General features: G+C 37.4%; 1 protein-coding gene across 5 annotated transcripts in view; it reads left to right on the top strand.

Moving 5' to 3' along the window:
* Window positions 1-22,880, top strand: part of scn4ab (sodium channel, voltage-gated, type IV, alpha, b) — a 91,888-nt gene that overhangs the window by 61,747 nt on the left and 7,261 nt on the right. For 4 of the 5 annotated variants that reach the window (XM_039825307.1, XM_039825306.1, XM_039825308.1 and 1 more), the window contains 6 exons: window positions 141-263; window positions 6,086-6,370; window positions 7,296-7,349; window positions 10,074-10,211; window positions 10,706-10,810; window positions 10,896-11,166. In XM_039825307.1, coding sequence (XP_039681241.1) covers window positions 141-263; window positions 6,086-6,370; window positions 7,296-7,349; window positions 10,074-10,211; window positions 10,706-10,810; window positions 10,896-11,166 — 976 coding nt within the window. The remainder of the gene's footprint in view (window positions 1-140; window positions 264-6,085; window positions 6,371-7,295; window positions 7,350-10,073; window positions 10,212-10,705; window positions 10,811-10,895; window positions 11,167-22,880) is intronic. The other variant, XM_039825309.1, reaches the window with a different exon arrangement.

Genomic DNA, 22,880 nt, shown 5'->3' with positions numbered 1-22,880 from the left:
AAAAACTTAAATTTGTCTCAGGATCCAAAGAGATTTAGTGACCTTATTGTAGACAAACCCAATCTGTTCTCTCCAGAAGAGAGTTTATCATGGATCAGAATACCTACAAAGACAGTTAATGTGATGTCCTGTCCTTCCAGGTGTCTCTGTTGTCACTGACAGCAAACATCCTGGGATACTCTGAGCTGGGAGCCATCAAGTCTCTGAGGACTCTGAGAGCTCTGAGGCCCCTGAGGGCCCTGTCTCGCTTTGAGGGAATGAGGGTGAGACACGCACTTTAAAACACTGACAGACAGACAGACAGGTCTGTCAGAAGGTTACCTGTCTTCACCTTTGCAACATTTATAAAATGAAATTTTATCTGAAAGAATCCATTAATTCCTGATAATGGAGTGCTCGTCTGTCATTAACCCTTTAGGACTTTGCACACTGAGTCCTATGCGTATTAATGAATCCATTGCGAAACATTTTGCAAAACAATACAAAATGTGACGCTGCTGTCACTCTGCCTTTCTCTCCTTCTCCCTCATTTCCTCCCTTGAAAATTTAAAACGTTAAGATTTTTTTTCATGACGGACAAAACTTTCGGAGTCAATGTGTAAACGTGAATAACCAACCCAGTCTCACGTCAGTTTGTGATGGCATTACGAAATTAAATCTATTAGAACGTGATACCCACACGTTATTTTGAAGATTTACGTGTTGGGCTCACGTTTTTTATACTAATGTATTTCAATGAGAAGCATCTTACTTAATCACAGCACGAAACTTTCTGCCAGTCGGGCTGCAGCAGAGAAGCTGGATACAGCTTTGATATTATTGGTATTTTTAACCCAATAATCGCTGTTTTAATCAACATTTATTCGCCAGATCTTATCACGGTTTATATGTATTTCTTTTAATGTTATTATTTCAGTCTATTTTGGCCAGGGAAGCTGGATTGCTTTGTTGTTTATTGATATTTTTAAAACTATAACGCTACATCTTTCAACATGTATTTAGCTGTTATCATGGTATGCATTTCTTTATTTTAATAATATTATTTCAGTCTTATTACCGGTGAAATATTACAGTAAATAAGACAGAACAGTAGGTTACGATATGAGCGAGCTGGGCGCATTCAAAGCCGATGCAATGCGGGCATTCATTCACAGAATCAGACAGCGATCAGCGGGTCTTTAACGCCTGTATCACTTCAATGTACGTTAGGGATCATGTAGAGCGTTGTTATAGCGAAGAAAACAACGACGGGGTGATCAGGACCCCGACGCCAATCTTCTTTCAGCGGATCGATTGATAGCTCTCCTCCAGAGGGAACAGAACTGCGTCCATGGCAACGCTATGCTATGCATGGCAACGGTGTGTTATACTTAGCAACGGTCTGTTATCAAGAAAATAACAGACCGTATTCTACATTAGAATTCAAGTAAGCCATGTAATAAATATAATATATAAAATCAGTGGTTTTGTCACCAGCAACAACGTGTTGCTCAGTTATGTTCCAGTAAGTTATGCACCGTTTAAAAGAATCAGCTGAAGACTCCGGAAGTGACGTCGTAATTACCGCTCGGCGGATAGAAAAGATACAAATACATATTATTCGTAATATTGATGTTTTTGTCTAACGTTGTATTTGAGGAGTTAAACAATAAACATAGCAATAATAATAAAATACAGTTTCATGTATTTGACTCATGTACTGTTTGCTCAGCCGGCCGGCGGGCGGCATCAATTATACTTAACGATAAAAAAACATAAACAAAGTGATATGGAGTCAGATTGAAGCACATCAAACAGCCACAATCTATTGCTCATCTTTCACAAACAGTGAGCAACACACAACCATATGCATCATATCACGAAGCTATTCCCCTGCAGCCTCAAGCAACATTATTTTAAGTTTGAATTGAGGTAGGTCCAAATTAGGGCTATAGTTTAGAATTATTTAGTTTACATTAGGGTACCCATTTCTTCTGTCAGAGGATAGAGCTACTTGGCATGGAGAATAAAGATTGATCAGACCATATTCTCTGTGCTCCCCTGACAAGTAAGCTTTAAATTAGATGTTTTTAGATATTGCTGACATATTAAAATGCTCTGTAATGCAGCCTTGTATAACATAAACCATCTGATTCACTGTGAGTGTCTGCTCTAAATGATAAGACACACTTTCAACACGGGCCTTCCAGCCAAAGGTGTTGTCCATATACACACCAAGGTGCCTGTAGGAGCAGAGCCCATTGATTGGTTCATCATTTATGACCTCTGATACCCTCTGACCCATGTCACGACCAACTCCTCATTTTGTGAAATGGTTGAATGAGATTGTTGGTTTGGCACCACATTCTGGTCTCTATTTTAGCAGAATATGCAAAAGTACTTGTGTCTGTGTGCAGTAGGCTGAGGTAGAAGTATGCCAAAAATGCCAAAACACGTTTGTGTACACATACCCATAAAAAGCTATATACATCTCTGTGAACAAAAACCTCAGCAAAAATCTGCTTAAAATGCTTCCTAAAACTAGCCCCTTCTTAATTTTGAAAAGGTAGTCTCAGTAAAGGCTACAGAGGTTATAGCTACAAGCTGTACTGTAACCATGCTGATTGATATCAGGATCATCTTCTGAATATAATAATTAATGATAGGCCTACCATAAATTGTTATTTAAAACAACTAATAATGCAGTGTGATTTAAATCAAATTAAGTCCCACACATAAATATCCTTATGTTTTTTTTCCCCTTTAGTCTTTGCTATTAACATTCATCAACTGCAAATTTAGAAAATTGCATTTTTAAATAACTATGCATGGAAAATAAAATGAAAAATGCTTCTCTTTGTAAGTAGTTTATTTTTTGTTTTTCACAACAGTAGCCTACAAGTCAAAACAAATGCCCATTAGTCCACCAAGCCATTAGGCTGTAGTTCTAAACACTCAACTGTAGTTTGTTTATATAGGCCTAGTATTTTTCTGCGACAAGGCAAATCAAAGTGCTTAGCATAAAACACAATTTTTTCATTATTGGTATTTTTATTGTATAAATTCTCACCTACAACGTGCAGCAATTTGTTTTATTTTTGTACGTGCAGCAATCTTTTCTATCCGCCGAGCAGTAATTACTACGTCACTTCGGGAGTCTTCAGCTGATGTCATTTAGCAACAGAAGGTGCAACACACATAAAAAAGCTCTGGACCTTAGCTATCATGTAGAGATGGTCACCAAAGTTTACCCACTGTAAGCACTGTCAAATATGGTAATAAGCTATTTTCACCTGTTTAACGATTCGATTTTTAAAATTTGATGACACCAGTGTGTTCCCCATCCCAAATAAACCCAGGGTGTATCCAAAATTCTACACTACCAACGACTACATATGAGAAATATGCCAAAATATTTAAAAACTACAACTCCCACTATAGACGCGGCCCAGATCTGTTACAAAGCTTGAGCACTTGTAGTTCTTCCGGGGTGGGTGGGAAGACGTGTTCGGCTCCTGTTTCTGCTGTCTGCCGTAAGTGGGCTTCGTTCCATTTCAGTACCGTCCATTTCAGTAAGTCCATTACTACCTGACAATGGACACCTCGAAGGGCATTAACCCGCTTATACCATGGTCACTTGCCAAATAACACATTTTTAAAAACATTAGTTCATATTTTAATTAGTTTTACAATCGAAATCTAAAGTTTATCCAAACAATAACTCTGTTTCCCTGGTTACGCCTGACGGTTTGACTAATACCTGGAACAATCATTCCCATCCATCAGGTTCTTATGCAATGCAAACGTTGTTCTCTCCACCAGGAATTAGGAAGAACCTTAGATACGACTTGCCTCCCTTAGCAACCGGAGATATTTATATAGTCTGCTCAGCTGATAGAACCCTTCAGTTTAGCTACGAGCCAGAAAGCTAGCGCTATGCTAGCAAGATCCAAAGTCAATAACATTGTGTACAGTTGGCAATCAGTAAAAATAACCTGACAGTATGTTGAACAACAAGACAAGCTAGCTATCAGCCATGTCATTGTCCCCAAAACAATATAACGACTTTTACGAAGAATTTGATCCGCGATGTGTAACATTACTGTCGGCTGCAGCGGCCTGAAGCAGCAAGCTGAACAGTGAATGGGATGTGAGATAACGTTATTCGCTGTGAAACAAAGTCAGTCCACAGGGCCAGTATAACTTACTTCTTGCAGCCTGTGTGTTTTAGCACCATCCTGTGGTGTTCAGAGAACGATTTGGAAATAATAAATCCACATTTCCTTTTTGATTTAATGTAGCGCATTCATATAGAACAGTAAACAGTCAGTTTCACTGAACTCCTTTAGTAGGTGTCCTACATCACTTTTTAATGGACACCCTGCAGCCAATCAGAATCGAGTATTCACCCAGACCATGGTATAAGGTCTGTTATTTTCTTGATAACAGACCGTTGCTAAGTATAACACACCGTTGCCATGCATAGCATAGCGTTGACATGGACGCAGTTCTGTTCCCTCTGGAGGAGAGCTATCAATCGATCCGCTGAAAGAAGATTGGCGTCGGGGTCCTGATCACCCTGCCGTTGTTGTATTCGCTATAACAACGCTCTACATGATCCCTTACGTACATTGAAGTGATACAGGCGTTAAAGACCAGCTGATCGCTGTCTGATTCTGTGAATGAATGCCTGCATTGCATCGTGGGACATTGGCTTTGAATGCGCCCAGCTCGCTCATATCGTAACCTACTGTTATGTCTTATTTACTGTAATATTTCACCGGTAATAAGACCGAAATAATATTATTAAAATAAAGAAATGCGTACCATGATAACAGCTAAATACATGTTGAAAGATGTAGCGTTATAGTTTTGAAAATATCAATAAACAACAAAGCAATCCAGCTTCCCTGGCCGAAATAGACCGAAATAATAGCAGTAAAAGAAATACATATAAACCGTGATAAGATCTGGTGAATAAATGTTGATTAAAACAGCGGTTATTGGGCTAAAAAAAACAATAATATCAAAGCTGTATCCAGCTTGCTGCACGAATATAACAGAAAATTTAACAATTTAATTTTGAACAAATAAATTTTAGAAAAATTTAATTTTAAACAAATACATTTTAAACAAATTATTAAAAACAAATTACATTTTGAAAACAAATTTAATTTTAACAAATAAATTTTAAAACAAATTTACATTTTGAACAAATAAATTTTAAACAAATTTATGAACAAAATAAATTTTACAAATTACATTTTAAAACAAATTTAATTTAAAATTTTAACAAATTTATTAAACAAATTAACAAATCAACTTAACAATTACAAAAAATTCCGAAAACAGATAGGTATACTACTACTTATACATCTAACATCTTACATCTTATATTAAATGCATACCATGTAGGCAAAGTCTACAATAAACACTATAAATTCAAAATCATGCATGTTTTTTTAAACCAAACTAAAGTGTTAATACAAAATAATATAATACAGTACAAGAAACACCTTTCTAAGTTTGCTTCAAAGTAAACAAATTGCTCTCACAAACTATTTCTGCATGTATATTATTTAACTTATGTGTTACACAGACCACTCCCTTAGAGAACAACTCCTCGCATCTCCGGGGCCCCAGATCCGGATGCACCACATACCATCTCTTCCCTCCCATCACTTTCTTTTTTTCAATTTCTTTTTTATATTCATTTGTAATACTTTGAATGTTGATTGACTCTCAGCTGCAGCCCGACTGGCAGAAAGTTTCGTGCTGTGATTACGTAAGATGCTTCTCATTGAAATACATTAGTATAAAAAACGTGACCCCAACACGTAAATCTTCAAAATAACGTGAGGGTATCATGTTCTAATAGATTTAATTTCGTAATGCCATCACGAACTGACATGAGACTGGGTTGGAATAACACAACGTGAGGTCATCATTATATTTTAATGTGCACAACCTTTGGACAAAAATTTCGGACTTAGTGTGTGAGGACCTTTACTTATCAACCTGTCTCCCTGCCCACATGTCTGTCTGCCTGTCTGCCTGTCTGCCTGCCTGTCTGTCTCTCCCTTTGTACCGGTCCGTCGGTCTGCAGGTGGTGGTGAACGCGCTGGTCGGAGCGATCCCGTCCATCTTCAACGTGTTGCTGGTGTGTTTGATCTTCTGGCTGATCTTCAGCATCATGGGAGTGAATCTGTTTGCAGGAAAGTTTTATCACTGTTTCAATGAGACGTCTGAGGAGATGTTTCTCCCTGAAGATGTCAACAACAGGAGCGAGTGTTTTGCTCTGATCGAGGCAAACTTCAGCGGGATTCGCTGGAAGAACGTAAAGGTCAACTATGACAACGTGGGGATGGGCTACCTGTCGCTGCTGCAGGTGGTGAGTCTGAACACTCAACAAAAGGGACTTCACTGAGGCTCCTGTCATCTGCATACAGGGAAACATTGAGAGTACAGACTCAGCTCAGATCAACTCTACAGGCTAATATCTAAAATCATGAAGGTTAAACTCAAACATGTCTATTTAGACTTTATTTTAGTAGGAATATTCCCGTTGAGATTCAGAATATTTTTGAACATGAGTCCTGTCCAAGAAAGCAGCATGAATAGTTTCACATAAAGAAGAAACAGACTGAAAACAAAACAGCAACTGACATCCAACAATGAATGATCAGTGTTCAGTAACAGAACAAAAGTCCTTAATCCTGTTTTCATAATCTCCATGCCAAACATCCCTTAGGAAGGTTTGAATTTACATTCACAGGAAATCTTGTCGGATTTACTGTATCACAGTGAAGCAACCCCCCCCTCCAAATCCTCTGAGGATATGGGTGGTATGTACGTCCTCATATCTAAACCAGAGAAGGTAACGGTCGCGGTTTTAAACACGTGGTTAACGTTGTGAAAGAGACCCAGTTTGGTTAGGTTTAGACACCAAAACTACTAAGTTAAGTTAATAAAAAGATGGAGGTTTGGGTTCAAATCAGACGTTACATCACTTCCTGAAGGTTACCACTAGACGCAGAAAGTGACGTATCTCCATTTGTTAAAAAACTCTGTTTCCTTTTCTTTTCAAACGGGACATGAACCCCAGTCTCCTGGGTGAAAGTCCTGCATTTGTTTGACCCATCCTCCACCCCAACCTGCCTTCTTGGTGCTCTTATACTTCCTCACCTTACTTCCGGCTTTGATCCCGTCAATACTTTGGCCACTAGAGGGTGCCACCACTAGGAACCTAAATATAGGTCAGCATTGCTGTTTGAGGTGTTGGATTTTCTATTAAAACTGATGTTTATCTGTTTCAGGCCACATTTAAAGGCTGGATGGACATAATGTACGCAGCGGTGGACACCACAGATGTCAGTGCACTGACTAAATGTTTTATTATGTACACTGGTACTACCAAGGTTATAATAGTTTAGCATTTTTAATTACTGTTAATAAAGCATAACTCAGGCCAATTTTTACGTTAATCTTGATCGCTATAAATATGCAAGTACTGTCGAAAAAAAAAGAGCCAAATTGGTGCTAGTAACACAGAGTTGCTGCAGCTACGCCTACGCTCACACTTAGCTAAAATGGCAGTTGTGGGGGCATGTTTTAAAGAATGCCTTTGTGCCTCTTACCAGACACAAAATGCAATTAAAATGTATGTGCGACATGAAAAGGGCTTTTAGATGACAACAAGATACGTTTTCAACTCAGACATCCTGCCGGTGGCTAGCTCACCCTGCTAGCTGCTAGCTGCAGTGTGTTCAGCCAGGCGTAGGGGGTAATCATCACGCAGCAGTTCCGTGTGTAGTTGTAGCTCATCCATTTTGTGTGCGATCGATCTGGCGTTGGTGAGTAGGAGTCTTGGCAGTGGCGATCTGTGTGGTAGTTCCCTTAGCCGGGCTAGCAGGCCCGACCGGCATCCTTGCTTCTGCTTTCTCCCCTCCTTCGTCGCCTGCCGCGGCCGACAACAATCCACCGAGTGCCCGCTGTTCTGGCTAAGCGTTAGAGAAGGCTAGCTGTAGTCTCATGCTGAAGTCCCGTGGGAATTCAGTTGTAGCAGGAAAAGGTAAACAGTAGTGTGCAGATCGGAGTGTAGTGTGTGAAGAGTGAAGATAGGAAGCTTGGAGTAAGAATAACAACTAGCTACAGCTAGCCTTCTCCAGAGATGGGAAGTAACGAAGTACAAATACTTCGTTACTGTACTTAAGTAGATTTTTCGGATATTTCTACTTTACTTTACTATTTTTTTTTGTGGCGACCTTTTACTTTTACTCCTTACATTTTATCACGAATATCAGTACTTTCTACTCCTTAAATTTTAAAAATTGGCTCGTTACTTTAGTTTTGTACAAGAGGTCGTAATGTCGTAGGGAATAAGCGAGCGGGAACGCCTCACCAGCGGCGGCGCGCGTGCCGCAAACAGAAAAAAAGTGAAAAAAGAAAGAGAGACTGCTGTCCGGAGGATAATCAGTTGAGATGGTGTGTGTGCATCCTTGAGAACTGTAAGTCGTATAACTTATGTTGTCAGTTCATTTAAGCCTGTTGTTGTATTGGTCTATAGTTCCTGCACAGCTAAAGTAGGTTAGCTAGTGATTTAGTTGTTTGTGTTCTTCACCTCTTAGCTAGGTTTCACGTTGCTACACGCATAAACAATTGCAGCATGATGGTGGTAACGTTAGCACTAGTAGTATGGACGGCGACATGATTGAAAATGAAGAAAACAGAGATCCCAGAGATTAGGCAGACAAGCAGCAAGACATTCCCAATCATCCCTGGCCTTATCTGAGAGAGATGTTTGAGATAGGCTAGGAGGCATCAAGAATTGACTCCTGGCCATATGTGCTGTGTAACTCTAAAAGTATGGGGAACTTCTTAATTAATCTATGTTTAGTAATTCATATTGTATCCTTTATTTTCTTTCTATATTTGAGCACACACACATACATGTAGATTCCTTTAAATGTTAAGGGGACGATTAAAAAAGAGAAACTGGATCTGTGAATTCTCACAGAATCACAATTGAATTCATATCTAGCTACTCAGTCAGAATCTTATTAAGCTGGAGTCCCAGTCTCTGTCACAATATAAATAAAAATATATAAATCATATATGTGATGTTTGGCAGACATCCATTTAAAATGTAGACAATGGCATATAAAGAGCCTGGTTTTTATGTCCACTGAAGTTTCTCATCTTGCACTCTAGTAACGTGTGTGGTCCAGGTAGCTTTGCATAAAAAGTGGTTGTCATTCGCAAGGCTACTTTTACTTTTATACTTTAAGTACATTTCAAAGCCTGTACTTTGTTACTTTTACTTAAGTAAAGAAGTTAAATCAGTACTTCTACTTTTACCAGAGTATTTTTTAACACAAGTATCTGTACTTCTACTTAAGTACAGGAAGTGAGTACTTTTGCCATCTCTGGCCTTCTCTAACGCTATCACTGTGCAAGCCACAGACATAATTTGGGCTGTGTCCATGTAGTTACATAGTCACTGATATGATCATAACCACTACAGTGCTCAATTACCTATTTTTGAGGGAGAAAAAAACTTCACGCAAGGGCCCTGTTCATGTTGCAAAGACATTTTAATTGCATTTTGTTTCTGTTAAGAGGCACAAAGGCACTCTTTAGAACATGCTCCCACAACTGACGTTTTAGCTAACTGGGAGCTCTGGACGTAGCTGCAGCAACTCCGTGTTGCTAGCACCGATTCGGCTCGTTTCTTTTCTTCTATCGACAGTACTCGCATATTCATAGCAATCAAGATTAATGTAAAATGCCAGAGTTCTCCTTTAAGTTAATTTTCAGTGTGTTTGTTTGTTTTAGTTTAGTTTCAGTTTTTGTATATTTAGGTTTAGATAACCTTAACGGCTTTTAAATATAAACTGAAATGGTTCATTTAATTTGTATTGGTGTTTTAACCTGCAGATATAGTTTCAGTTTACTAAAAACCCTTTTTATTGCTTATTTTAGTTTTAGTTTACTATAATAACCCACTAACACTGGTACAGTAACAGATACTCATACTGATAGTGAAGTAGATTCTGTCCCATCAGTCATACTACTTCACATTAATGATTTTATAGGTGGAGTCCCAGCCAATGTACGAGGCCAATCTCTACATGTACATTTACTTTGTCATCTTCATCATCTTCGGCTCCTTCTTCACTCTCAACCTCTTCATCGGAGTTATCATTGACAATTTCAACCAGCAGAAATCAAAGATAAGTTTCTGCTTGCTGACGTTAATTTAAACGAAGAGATGAATCTGTTTGTCTATGTCAATAGCTATGTTTCCCTCCAGTAGTCAATCAAATCATCTGAAGTTCTCTAAAAACATTCATGTGAATAAAGCCAGTGAATGTTTCCATCCAGCGGCTTAAAAAGCCAATAACAACCTGCATAATGATGTCACATGCTGTTTTGCTGTCAAATTGGTATGTTGAATAGATTTGAGACATTTCAAGTGTTTCCATTAATTTTCCCAAATTGGGTCGCTCCGTCTAATTAAACACTGTAATTAATTATTTATTAGATCGGACATATAAACTTTGTGTTGATGTTCATGAAATTCAATCAAATTGTATTGTTTTTTCATGAGGCGTTTTCTATTTAGTGTTACTTAATTTGCAGAAAAGTTGTTGAGATTAGTTTAGTTTAAACGTAGAGATAAATCTGTTTCTCTGTCTCTGAGTTAACTTATCTATTGTGTCTTTACTTGGGAGGAAAAGATATTTTCATGACAGAGGAGCAGAAGAAATATTACAACGCCATGAAGAAACTGGGCTCCAAGAAACCTCAGAAACCTGTTCCACGACCGGAGGTACAGTAGGTTTAGTCAAAGATCTTCTCTAACTAAAGATCTTCACGAAAGATCTAACCATCATTTGTTTCTTTTTCTTCTGCAGAATAAGTTCCAGGCTCTGGTGTTCGACCTGGTGACCACGCAAGTGTTTGATATCTTCATCATGGTGTTGATCTGTCTCAATATGGTGACAATGATGGTGGAGACGGATGAGCAGAGTGAGGATAAAGTCTTGATCCTGTACTGGATCAACCTGGTCTTCATCGTCATCTTCACCGGAGAGTGCAGTCTTAAGATGACGGCACTCCGCCAGCACTACTTCTCCGTAGGCTGGAATATCTTCGACTTTGTGGTCGTCATCCTATCAATCGTAGGTCAGTTACCCGGCTCGTCTAACCCAAACCCAACCCTAATTAACCGATTCTGTCAATTGTATATCATCTACCAGCTCGTCTAACCCAAACCCAACCCTAACTAACCCATCCTGTCAAACGTAGGTCAGTTACCGGCTCGTCTAACCCAGTTAGTCTCGCATGTCCAGCGTTACCTCCACAGCGCTGCAGAGGCAGGTCTGGCTAGTCCACACAGCATTCCTGGATAGGAGAAAACTGGCATTTCTTTAAACCAATCACAATCGTCTTGGGCGGTGCTAAGTGCCGAATGAAGAAATGGTGCCTCTGCAACACAGTCTTGAGAAGGAACTTATTTTGGTGGAACATGTGTACGTTCAAAAGTAGTTTTAGTCGTGCAACAGAAAACTCTGATTGGACAGATAGTCTAGCTAGCTGTCTGGATTTACCCTGCAGAGATCTGAGGAGCAGTTAACCATAGTCCTCACAAATCCACCAGAGGTTAGAACGCCAACACAGAGACAGAGGAAGGGGACGGACATCTGGCCTAAAATGCGTGACATCAAACGGAATTTCTGGCATCACCGGAATAATCCTGGAAGTTAAACGTTGTTGATATAGAATATTCTAACATTAACGGCCGAGTCAAAACGTCAAGTCAACTTTAGGGTTTATTCTCTCAAAATATGTGCCAGACATACAGAGGAATCCAAAATATGTTTCTCTTTGACCCACGGTGAATAAATACTAAATATATACAAAAATATATACAATACAATAATTATATTCTAAGTAGAGTGAAAGTGAGACAAAACCAGGCCCGGATTATCCATAAGGGCACTTGGGCCAGTGCCCAGGGGCACCAACCATTCACAACCAGTGGGGGGGCACCACATGACACAAGCTTTAACAATATTTTCAGTAAATTGTTATATTATTCACTTGAAATTGTTGAAAGACCATACATACTCCGTACCTACCATACTCGTTTATGAACACTAATTTCACAATAATAATAATTAATAATACATCATAATAATACATCATAAATGAATCAATATTACATGACCACTATCACTCCCCCTCCCCAATCTGTCAGAGTTGAGTTGGTCCACAGGTATGTGCAAATGTATCATGTGGGGGATGGGGCGGGGGGTTTAACAATAATCAAAAGTGGCCAGTTTAACCCCCCCAAAATGTTATCATAATGATGAATGTAAAATATTAACTGTTATAAAAAAATGATAAGTGGTTGATTCAATGTAATTGGCAAGCAAAGACCCTTCTCTGTGTTTTTCAAGCTCAACGGGGCATCGTGAGTTTATTCAGTATGCAGAGAAGTGTAAAAGACCGGTCCACAGTCTGCGCTTCTTTTCCTAGGACTCGTATTTCTTTCAGAGGACTTTGTGCAATAAATCCATATTCTTAGATCTAATGATAGTCTTTTTTCCATATCTTATTCATTTTAGGTCCTTTTATTGTCGTTAGCTGTGATGCTAAAGCAGTTTTAGCTTTCCCATGATGCTTTTGAAAGTTTTTGAACAATCAGAGGAGTTGCTTTCAGGGCCTGTGAAATAAAGTCGGAAAATACATATTTGACCGACCCACAATGCTGCAATATAGAGTATTGAGGTAGCACTTTATAATAACTATCCATAATTCATCATTTATTAAGCATTAGTTAACTATTAGTTAATGGTTTGTTCATTATTACTTATTAATTGTTCATACATAGTTCATCATGAGTAAAGTATTTGTTCACACAGTTATAAATGGTTTGTTCATAGTAAACAAGCCTATTAGTTAATGGTTTGTTCATCATTATTAATTAATTGTTCTTACATAACTCATCATCAGTAAAGCATTTGTTCACATAGTTACAAATGGTTTGTTCATAGTAAATAAGCCTATCTTGAAAAATATGTTTGTAAGTACATGATTTATACTTAACAAATAATGAAACAACCATTTGTAAATGAAATAATTTTCCCATTATAAACCAGTTACTATCTATTGCTAAATGCTTTGTTCATCATTTGTAAAGCACTGCTCCTATGTTAATTCTCATGAATAAAGCATTTGTATACACACTCATAAGTGGTTTGTTCATAGTAAATAAGGCTCTCAAAAATTATGTTTATAAATAGAACTTTGACACTTTCTAAATATTGCAAAAACCATTAGTAAATTAAAGCTGCGAGCAGCGATGGACGGGCCCTCGCGCCTCTGCGCGCGTCGGGGTTACCAGTGGGCGCCGCTCCTTGCGACCGTGCATTTGCGCGGCACTCGGACGCCGCAAACCGTCACCAATGAAAAGGGAACTCCCCGCCGAGTTCAACGATACCTCACACAAGACTCTACGTCATACGGTTCATTAGCTGTGAAAGGGGGCGTGGCTAAACGCAGGGGCGGGTCCAACCATCACACAATAAAAAATGAAGCCTCTGCTGAGATGAATGATACCTCACACAAGACTCTACCTTAAATGGGTCAGCATGTATAAAAGGGGGTGGCAAGCCAAAATAGGCCGAACCAAACCATCACCAATGAAACAAAAGTTTTTCTTTTAACAACTTTTCATCGGTAAGGTGTTGGGATGGTACAGACCAAGTTTGAAGTCCATCCGGATGAAATCTCTAGGAGGAGTTCGTTAAAAGTATAGCACCTTGACTTTTAGGCCTACTTACTGTTGCCACTAGGGGCGCTATGACTTTAAATAAATATCGGCCTTTATTTGTCCTCAGGGTTGGACTCTTATGAATCCTGAAAAGTTTCGAGGTAATCGGAAAACGTACACTCGAGTTACACCCACTTCCTGTTTCGGGCGAAACGCGCAAAATGGCCCCGCCCGCCGCACGCGCGCCCTATGACGAAGTTTTTCTTTTAACAACTTTTCATCTTTAACATCTTAAGATGGCACAGACCGAGTTTGAAGTTGATCGGATGAAATCTCTAGGAGGAGTTCGTTAAAGTACCGACATGTGGAAATGGCCAAAATTCGCACTAATTTCGAACTTTGAAATCAAAATGGCGGACTTCCTGTTGGGTTTAGGGTGGGTATGTGTAAACGTTTTTGTACATCTTGACATGTTACATATGTGTACCACGTTTCGTGAGTCTACGTTAAACGCACTGCAGGGGCTCAATTTTCTTAACCTTTTGGGGCTTTCTGGCTTAGCGACAACGCGAGCCATTTTGTGCGCCTATTCCCAACCCTTAAAATACGTAAATTTTCACCAGACTTGATGCAACCGCCAAATTTGGTGAGTTTTTGAATATATTAAGCCCCTCAAAAAGCCAATTCATTTGACGGGAAAATAATAGAAGAAAGAAAGAAAGAAAGAATAATTCCTTCAGTTTCAATAGGGCCTTCGCCGCTGTCGGCGCTCGGGCCCTAATTAAATAATTTTCCCTTTATAAACTATCTACAAACTAGTAGTAATTTATTTGTTTATCATTTCTAAAGCATAGTTCCTACATTCATTCTAATCAGTAAAGCATTTGTAAATGCAGTTAGTAAATGGTTGGTCCATAGTAAGTAAGCCCATGTAAAATGTTTATCAGTATATTTTTTACTTACCAATAATGTAATCCATGATTAACTCATGAGTTACTACTGGTTAGTTAAGTATACTGTTTGAGCCCATCTAAAGTGAGTACTTTCTATGCTTTACAAACCATTTAGAAATGACTTCCAAAGTCTAACAGAACCTGGACACACACATGTATTGTTCTATTTGGACATGCCTTCAGCAATATACATACGGATAGTTAGTGTTAATACATCTTTAACAAGCACTTACCAACATATCAATCCATGATTAACTCATGAGTTACTACTGGTTAGTTAAGTATACTGTGTGAGCCCATCTAAAGTGAGCACTTTCTATGCTTTACAAAGCATTTATAAATGAGTTGCAAAGGCTAGCAGATACAACAGAAACACAAGTCAAAAAAGTATTTGTAACCCTTATTACGATATAGTAAGAATGTACATTTATAAAATAGCTCGTAGTAGTGTTATGTAGTTGATATCAGTGTGAATTTGGACCAGAACCAGAAGAAAACTAGATTGTTAAGAGCCAGAGAATTGAACATCAATAAAGAGACAAGGAAACCAGGATAAAGTTTGAGAGGTGTATTAATATACACAGAAACATGGCATACACATATACAGATAAAACACAGGTATGAAAAATAACAACTAAAATAATAAAGTGCGCTCATAAAATAAAACCCTTTTCAGTTCTATGAGCTCAATTGTTCTTTGATGACAAGAGTTCAGAGATGTTCAACGTTGGGGCCCATATGAGTTTGGTTTCTGTTTGTCCTACCACCATGAAGAAGGAATCCAGGGCAATCCGTATAAGTTCTGAGTCTTGATCCTGTAGCTGCCACCCAGCCCACTGAACTGGGAACCTGTAACCCCTGGAAGACTCTGGGATCTGAAGAGTCAGCAAAGACCACCTACAGTGTGTGGACAGGCTCGAAATATGTAATACTATAAACAAAATACTGTAATTCTTTGGTAAAAAACTCAGAGTTAAATAACAAGAACCAGCTTACAACGCAAAGTCCTGAGCTGTGATCGGACATTGGGAGGCCAATGTGATCCAATATCCGTCTCTGGACCGGACCTCCCGTGCGTAGCGCTTCTCAAATCTCCACCTCCTCCACCTGTAGATAAGGCCAAATCAGTTCTCTCAATTACTATTCAGAAATAAAATCAATTGCTTAGGCTACAATGAAAATAAAATGAAGTGATATTTCAGTTAACCCATATTGAAATATCTAAATCTCTTCAGTTGTACAACCGTTCTCAAATGTCTTCTCTTAAGTATCCAAAGTATATAAATCCCTTTCAGGTATCAAAAGTACATTTATATTAATAGGTAACCTTTATACAAAAAATACATTTCTAATTCAAGTTTTATGGAACCTACCTTAGTAACATTAACACTATTCTTAATAAAATTGCATAAATTGCATGTAAACATCTCTCAAATTGTAGGCCTATTATTTTCCCGTAACTTAAGCTACAGTGTTGTAATTTAGAGAAATTAAGACATGCGTGCTTATTTATCCCTCCCTGCACAGGTAATAGTAGAAAGAATGCACTAAAAATTAGCCTCTTTGAGTTACTTCTCCATAAACTCCAGTTAAACAATTAAACACACAACTTGTACTAACATTCATTCAACAAATACCCACAGCTAGCAATAGTGTTGAAAAGCAACATTACTTTCCATAACCAATAGATAGAATCATTAGCCTTTTCACAGGAAATACACAGTACTCCGCTAGCCTTTTGTGGCTAATTACCCTATTAGCATATGAATACAGCACCTTAGCTAACCCGTTAGTTTTGCACTATTAGCAGTAGACAGTATTAGCACTGTTCTCTTAATACATCCATGATTAGCACCGATTAGCATGGATGCTAGCGAACTCAAGGCATAGCTAGTGTTAAGGAATTACTCACCATTTTAATGGAATTCACTGCCTTTAACTCCGTGACGACAGTGGATTCAGGCAACTTCAGGCACAGCTCTCTTTCGTTCTATTCACAACAAGGCATAGCCAGTATTAGATAGGATTTAATTCACTAAATGTCGTTCTTTTTCTCTTACCGAGTGAATAACAACAGGCTTATATGACGTTCCGATGCAGCGCTTAAAGGGACGTGAGGGGACGTAAATATAGAGCTCAACAAACAAGCCTAGTTGATAGCTGATTGGTCAACTCACAGACCCAAGTTCACCCATTGGCTTATTTACAAGCCCATCAAAGTTAACAATAATGACACCCCTATATAATTTTATTTTATTTTGAGACATTCGTTTTGTTTTCCAAGTTATTAAAATATGGTCAAAAGTAGTTGTAAGAGATATGGGAGAAATTTGTGGAAAATGATTTAACTTTCACTTAGCTTTGATGGGCTTGTAAATAGGCCAATGGGTGAACTCGGGTCCGTGAGCTGACCAATCAGCTATCAACTAGGCTACGTCAGATCTCTAGATTTACGTCTCCTCACGTACCTTTTGGCGCTACATCGGAACGTAGGCAGCCGTTATTCACTCGGTAAGAGAAAAAGAACGACATTTAGTGAATTAAATCCTAGCTAATACTGGCTATGCCTTGTTGTGAATAGAACAAAAGAGAGCTGTGTCTGAATCCACTGTCGTCACGGAGTTAAAGGCAGTGAATTCCATTAAAATGGTGAGTCATTCCTTAACACTAGGTTCGCTAGCATCCATGCTAATCGGTGCTAATCATGGATGTATTAAGAGAACGGTGCTAATACTGTCTATTGCTAATAGTGCAAAGCTAACGGGTTAGCTAAGATGCTGTATTCATATGCTAATAGGGTAATTAGCCACAAAAGGCTAGCAGAGTACTGTGTATTTCCTGTGAAAAGGCTAATGATTCTATCTATTGGTTATGGTAGGCCGGGAGCCAGGTCCACTCCTCAGGATGTTTTTTGCTACCTTTTTTTCATTATTATTTCCTATTATCTTATACCTTGGGCCATCACAAGTTGATAATGACCACCCCCAACTCGGCCCCGTTTGGTCTCAGGGGCCACAAAACACCCTTTTTGGGAAAAGCTTTTGGCGGAATGATGTAATTGTGAATATTAAGGTACTGCAGCTACATAAATGGTCATATAACCTTAAAATTTTGCATGGTGTATCCAGACACATAGGGGAAACTAGCAGAAAAGGATTCTGGGGATTGTTGCCTTTTTGCTGTCAAATATCAGCCTCAACATACCCCAAAAGACAAAAAAATGTCTGTCCGCCTGACAAATTGTCATCAAAAGGGATCATTTTCAAGCATTTTATTATAGACATCACTGCCTCAAATGTACATTAAAAACTTCCCAAGTTTATAAGCTTCAATTTAAGTCCAAGATGACCTTTCTATCTAGAGGATTACAGCTGGTATAACCAAAGTTTTCCACTGTACCTCAAATCGAAAAAACACTCACGCATTGCCATTCCATATGGAATTAAGCATATTTTTTGCAAGAGTTGAGATTTTACTTATGTAGCCTATTGCTATACTATATGAAGTGAATTACCTTACAAGTGAATAATATTAAGCCCCTAGGTGGACTGGGGTCATGGTGTAAGATAAAACAATGGTAACCAGGTTACACACATAAACACACTAACCAACCAACACACTAACCCAGTGGTGTAGTCTAATGTATTGTAGTTGGTATACTGGGCCTTTTGGGGGGACATATCAAAGTGTGGGGTCTGGGTGTCCTCTCCCAGGTTTATTTTGAGCACCAAAGACTACTGCATTCTGATTGTATGTATTTTTTTGTACTGTACATATACATACATACATACATACATACATACATACATACATACATACATACATGCATACATGCATGTATGTATATATATTAATTGTATATGTGTGTGGTGTAAGTAAGTATGTGTATATGTATTTTTGTGTGTGTGTGTGTGTATATATATATATATATATATATATATATATATATATATATATATATAAATGTATGTATGTATTTATATTGTGTGTGTATGTATGTGTGTATGTACACTTTTATGCACCAATTTATGGTGAGAATACCTTTATTTATCCTATGAGAAGGAAAACACAGATGATATTCAAAATATATCAAAATATAATGGAATATAAAGCAGTAAGGGGGCTCACAAAAGTTGACCCCCAACGCAACAAGGAAAAAATAAAATAGGCTACTTATATTTGTCTTAAATGTGGTGAAGGGAGGATGCTGGTGTTTGTGTATGCTTTATATTCCATTATATTTTTGATATATTTTGAATATCATCTGTGTTTTCCTTCTCATAGGATAAATAAAGGTATTCCCACCATAAATTGGTGCATAAAAGTGTACATACACACACACATATACATATATACAGTACAGGCCAAATGTTTGGACACACTTTCTCATTCAATGAGTTTCCTTTTTATTTTCATGACTATGAACATTGTAGATTCTCACTGAAGGAGTCAAAACTATGAATGAACACATATGGAATTATGTACTTAACAAAAAAGTGTGAAATAACTGAAAACATGTCTTATATTTTAGATTATTCAAAGTAGCCACCCTTTGCTTTTTTATTAATAAGGGAAAAACTTCCACTAATTAACCCTGACAAATAGCACCAAGGGTTTGCAGAGTTATCAAAAAGCAAAGGGTGGCTACTTTGAAGAATCTAAAATATAAGACATGTTTTCAGTTATTTCACTACTTTTGTTTTACATATTTATTCAATATGTGTATATATTTATTTGATGCCTTAGTGAGAATCTACAATGTAAATAGTCATGAAAATAAAGAAACACATTGAATGAGAAGGTGTGTCCAAACTTTTGGCCTGTACTGTATGTGTGTGTATATATATGTATGTATGTATGTATATATACATATCTATATATATATGTATATATATAAAATCAGAATGCAGTAGTCTTTGGTGCTCAAAATAACCCTGAGAGGGACACCCAGACCCCACACTTTGATATGCCCCCAAAAAGGCCCAGTATACCAACTACAATACATTAGACTGCACCACTGGGTTAGTGTTGTGTTGGTTGGTTAGTGTGTTTATGTGTGTAACCTGGTTACCATTGTTTTATCTTACACCATGACCCCAGTCCACCACGGGGCTTAATATTATTCACTTGTAAGGTAATTCACTTCATATAGTATAACAATAGGCTACATAAATCAAATCAAAAATATGCTTAATCCCATATGGAATGGCAATGCTTGAAAGTTCTGTTTTCTTCGATTTGAGGTGCAGTGGAGAACTTTGGTTATACCAGCTGTAATCCTCTAGATAGAAAGGTCATCTTGGACTTAAATTGAAGCTTATAAACTTGGGAAGTTTTTAATGTACATTTGAGGCAGTGATGTCTATAATAAAATGCTTGAAAATGATCCCTTTTGATGACAATTTGTCAGGCGGACAGACATTTATTTGTCTTTTGGGGTATGTTGAGGCTGATATTTGACAGCAAAAAGGCAACAATCCCCAGAATCTTTTTCTGCTAGTTTCCCCTATGTGTCAGGATACACCATGCAAAATGTTAAGGTTATATGACCATTTATGTAGCTGCAGTACCTTAATATTCACAATTACATCATTCCGCCAAAAGCTTTTCCCAAAAAGGGTGTTTTGTGGCCCCTGAGACCAAATGGGGCCGAGTTGGGGGTGGTCATTATCAACTTGTGATGGCCCAAGGTATAAGATAATAGGAAATAATAGTGAAAAAGAGGTAGCAAAAAACATCCTGAGGAGTGGACCTGGCTCCCGGCCTATGGAAAGTAATGTTGCTTTTCAACACTATTGCTAGCTGTGGGTATTTGTTGAATGAATGTTACTACAAGTTGTGTGTTTAATTGTTTAACTGGAGTTTATGGAGAAGTAACTCAAAGAGGCTAATTTTTAGTGCATTCTTTCTACTATTACCTGTGCAGGGAGGGATAAATAAGCACGCATGTCTTAATTTCTCTAAATTACAACACTGTAGCTTAAGTTACGGGAAAATAATAGGCCTACAATTTGAGAGATGTTTACATGCAATTTATTTAATTATATTAACAATAGTGTTAATGTTACTAAGGTAGGTTCCATAAAACTTGAATTAGAAATGTATTTTTTGTATAAAGGTTACCTATTAATATAAATGTACTTTTGATACCTGAAAGGGATTTATATACTTTGGATACTTAAGAGAAGACATTTGAGAACGGTTGTACAACTGAATAGAGATTTAGATATTTCAATATGGGTTAACTGAAATATCACTTCATTTTATTTTCATTGTAGCCTAAGCAATTGATTTTATTTCTGAATAGTAATTGAGAGAACTGATTTGGCCTTATCTACAGGTGGAGGAGGTGGAGATTTGAGAAGCGCTACGCACGGGAGGTCCGGTCCAGAGACGGATATTGGATCACATTGACTCTTCAGATCCCAGAGTCTTCCAGGGGTTAGAGATTCCCAGTTCAGTGGGCTGGGTGGCAGCTACAGGATCAAGACTCAGAACTTATACGGATTGCCCTGGATTCCTTCTTCATGGTGGTAGGACAAACAGAAACCAAACTCATATGGGCCCCAACGTTGAACATCTCTGAACTCTTGTCATCAAAGAACAATTGAGCTCATAGAACTGAAAAGGGTTTATTTTATGAGCGCACTTTATTATTTTAGTTGTTATTTTTCATACCTGTGTTTTATCTGTATATGTGTATGCCATGTTTCTGTGTATATTAATACACCTCTCAAACTTTATCCTGGTTTCCTAGTCTCTTTATTGATGTTCAATTCTCTGGCTCTTAACAATCTAGTTTTCTTCTGGTTCTGGTCCAAATTCACACTGATATCAACTACATAACACTACTACGAGCTATTTTATAAATGTACATTCTTACTATATCGTAATAAGGGTTACAAATACTTTTTTGACTTGTGTTTCTGTTGTATCTGCTAGCCTTTGCAACTCATTTATAAATGCTTTGTAAAGCATAGAAAGTGCTCACTTTAGATGGGCTCACACAGTATACTTAACTAACCAGTAGTAACTCATGAGTTAATCATGGATTGATATGTTGGTAAGTGCTTGTTAAAGATGTATTAACACTAACTATCCGTACGCATATTTCTGAAGGCATGTCCAAATAGAACAATACATGTGTGTGTCCAGGTTCTGGACTTGGCAAGTCATTTATAAATGGTTTGTAAAGCATAGAAAGTACTCACTTTAGATGGGCTCACACAGTATACTTAACTAACCAGTAGTAACTCATGAATTAATCATGGATTACATAAAATCTTATTAAAAAAAAAAAAAATATTGGTAAGTAAAAAATATACTGATAAACATTTTACATGGGCTTACTTACTATGGACCAACCATTTACTAACTGCATTTACAAATGCTTTACTGATTAGAAAGAATGTAGGAACTATGCTTTAGAAATGATAAACAAATAAATTACTACAAGTTTGTAGATAGTTTATAAAGGGAAAATTATTTAATTTACTAATGGTTTTTGCAATATTTAGAAAGTGTCAAAGTTCTATTTATAAACATAATTTTCGAGAGCCTTATTTACTATGAACAAACCATTTATGTGTGTGTATACAAATGCTTTATTCGTGATAATTAACATAGGAGCAGTGCTTTACAAATGATGAACAAAGCATTTAGCAATAGATAGTAACTGGTTTATGATGGGAAAATTATTTCATTTACAAATGGTTTTTTCATTATTTGCTAAGTATAAATCATGTACTTACAAACATTTTTCAAGATTGGCTTATTTACTATGAACAAACCATTTATGACTATGTGAACAAATGCTTTACTGATGATGAGTTATGTAAGAACAATTAATTAATAATGATGAACAAACCATTAACTAATAGGCTTGTTTACTATGAAAAAAACATTTATAACTGTGTGAACAAATACTTTACTCATGATGAACTATGTATGAACAATTAATAAGTAACAATGAACAAACCATTAACTAATAGTTAACTAATGCTTAATAAATGATGAATTATGGATAGTTATTATAAAGTGCTACCAGTATGGATTTTGGCTTTTTGAATTGATAGACATTTTGAATTGAGAAAGTTTGAATATAGTGCTTACTGCACATATGCCTACATGTATGTATCTGGATAAGTTAGTAAATCACATTTGAGAAA

Source organism: Perca fluviatilis, chromosome 15 (genome assembly GCF_010015445.1).
Source record: "Perca fluviatilis chromosome 15, GENO_Pfluv_1.0, whole genome shotgun sequence".
NCBI classification, from domain to species: Eukaryota; Metazoa; Chordata; class Actinopteri; order Perciformes; family Percidae; genus Perca; species Perca fluviatilis.
This window is presented reverse-complemented; position numbering and strand designations above follow the sequence as displayed.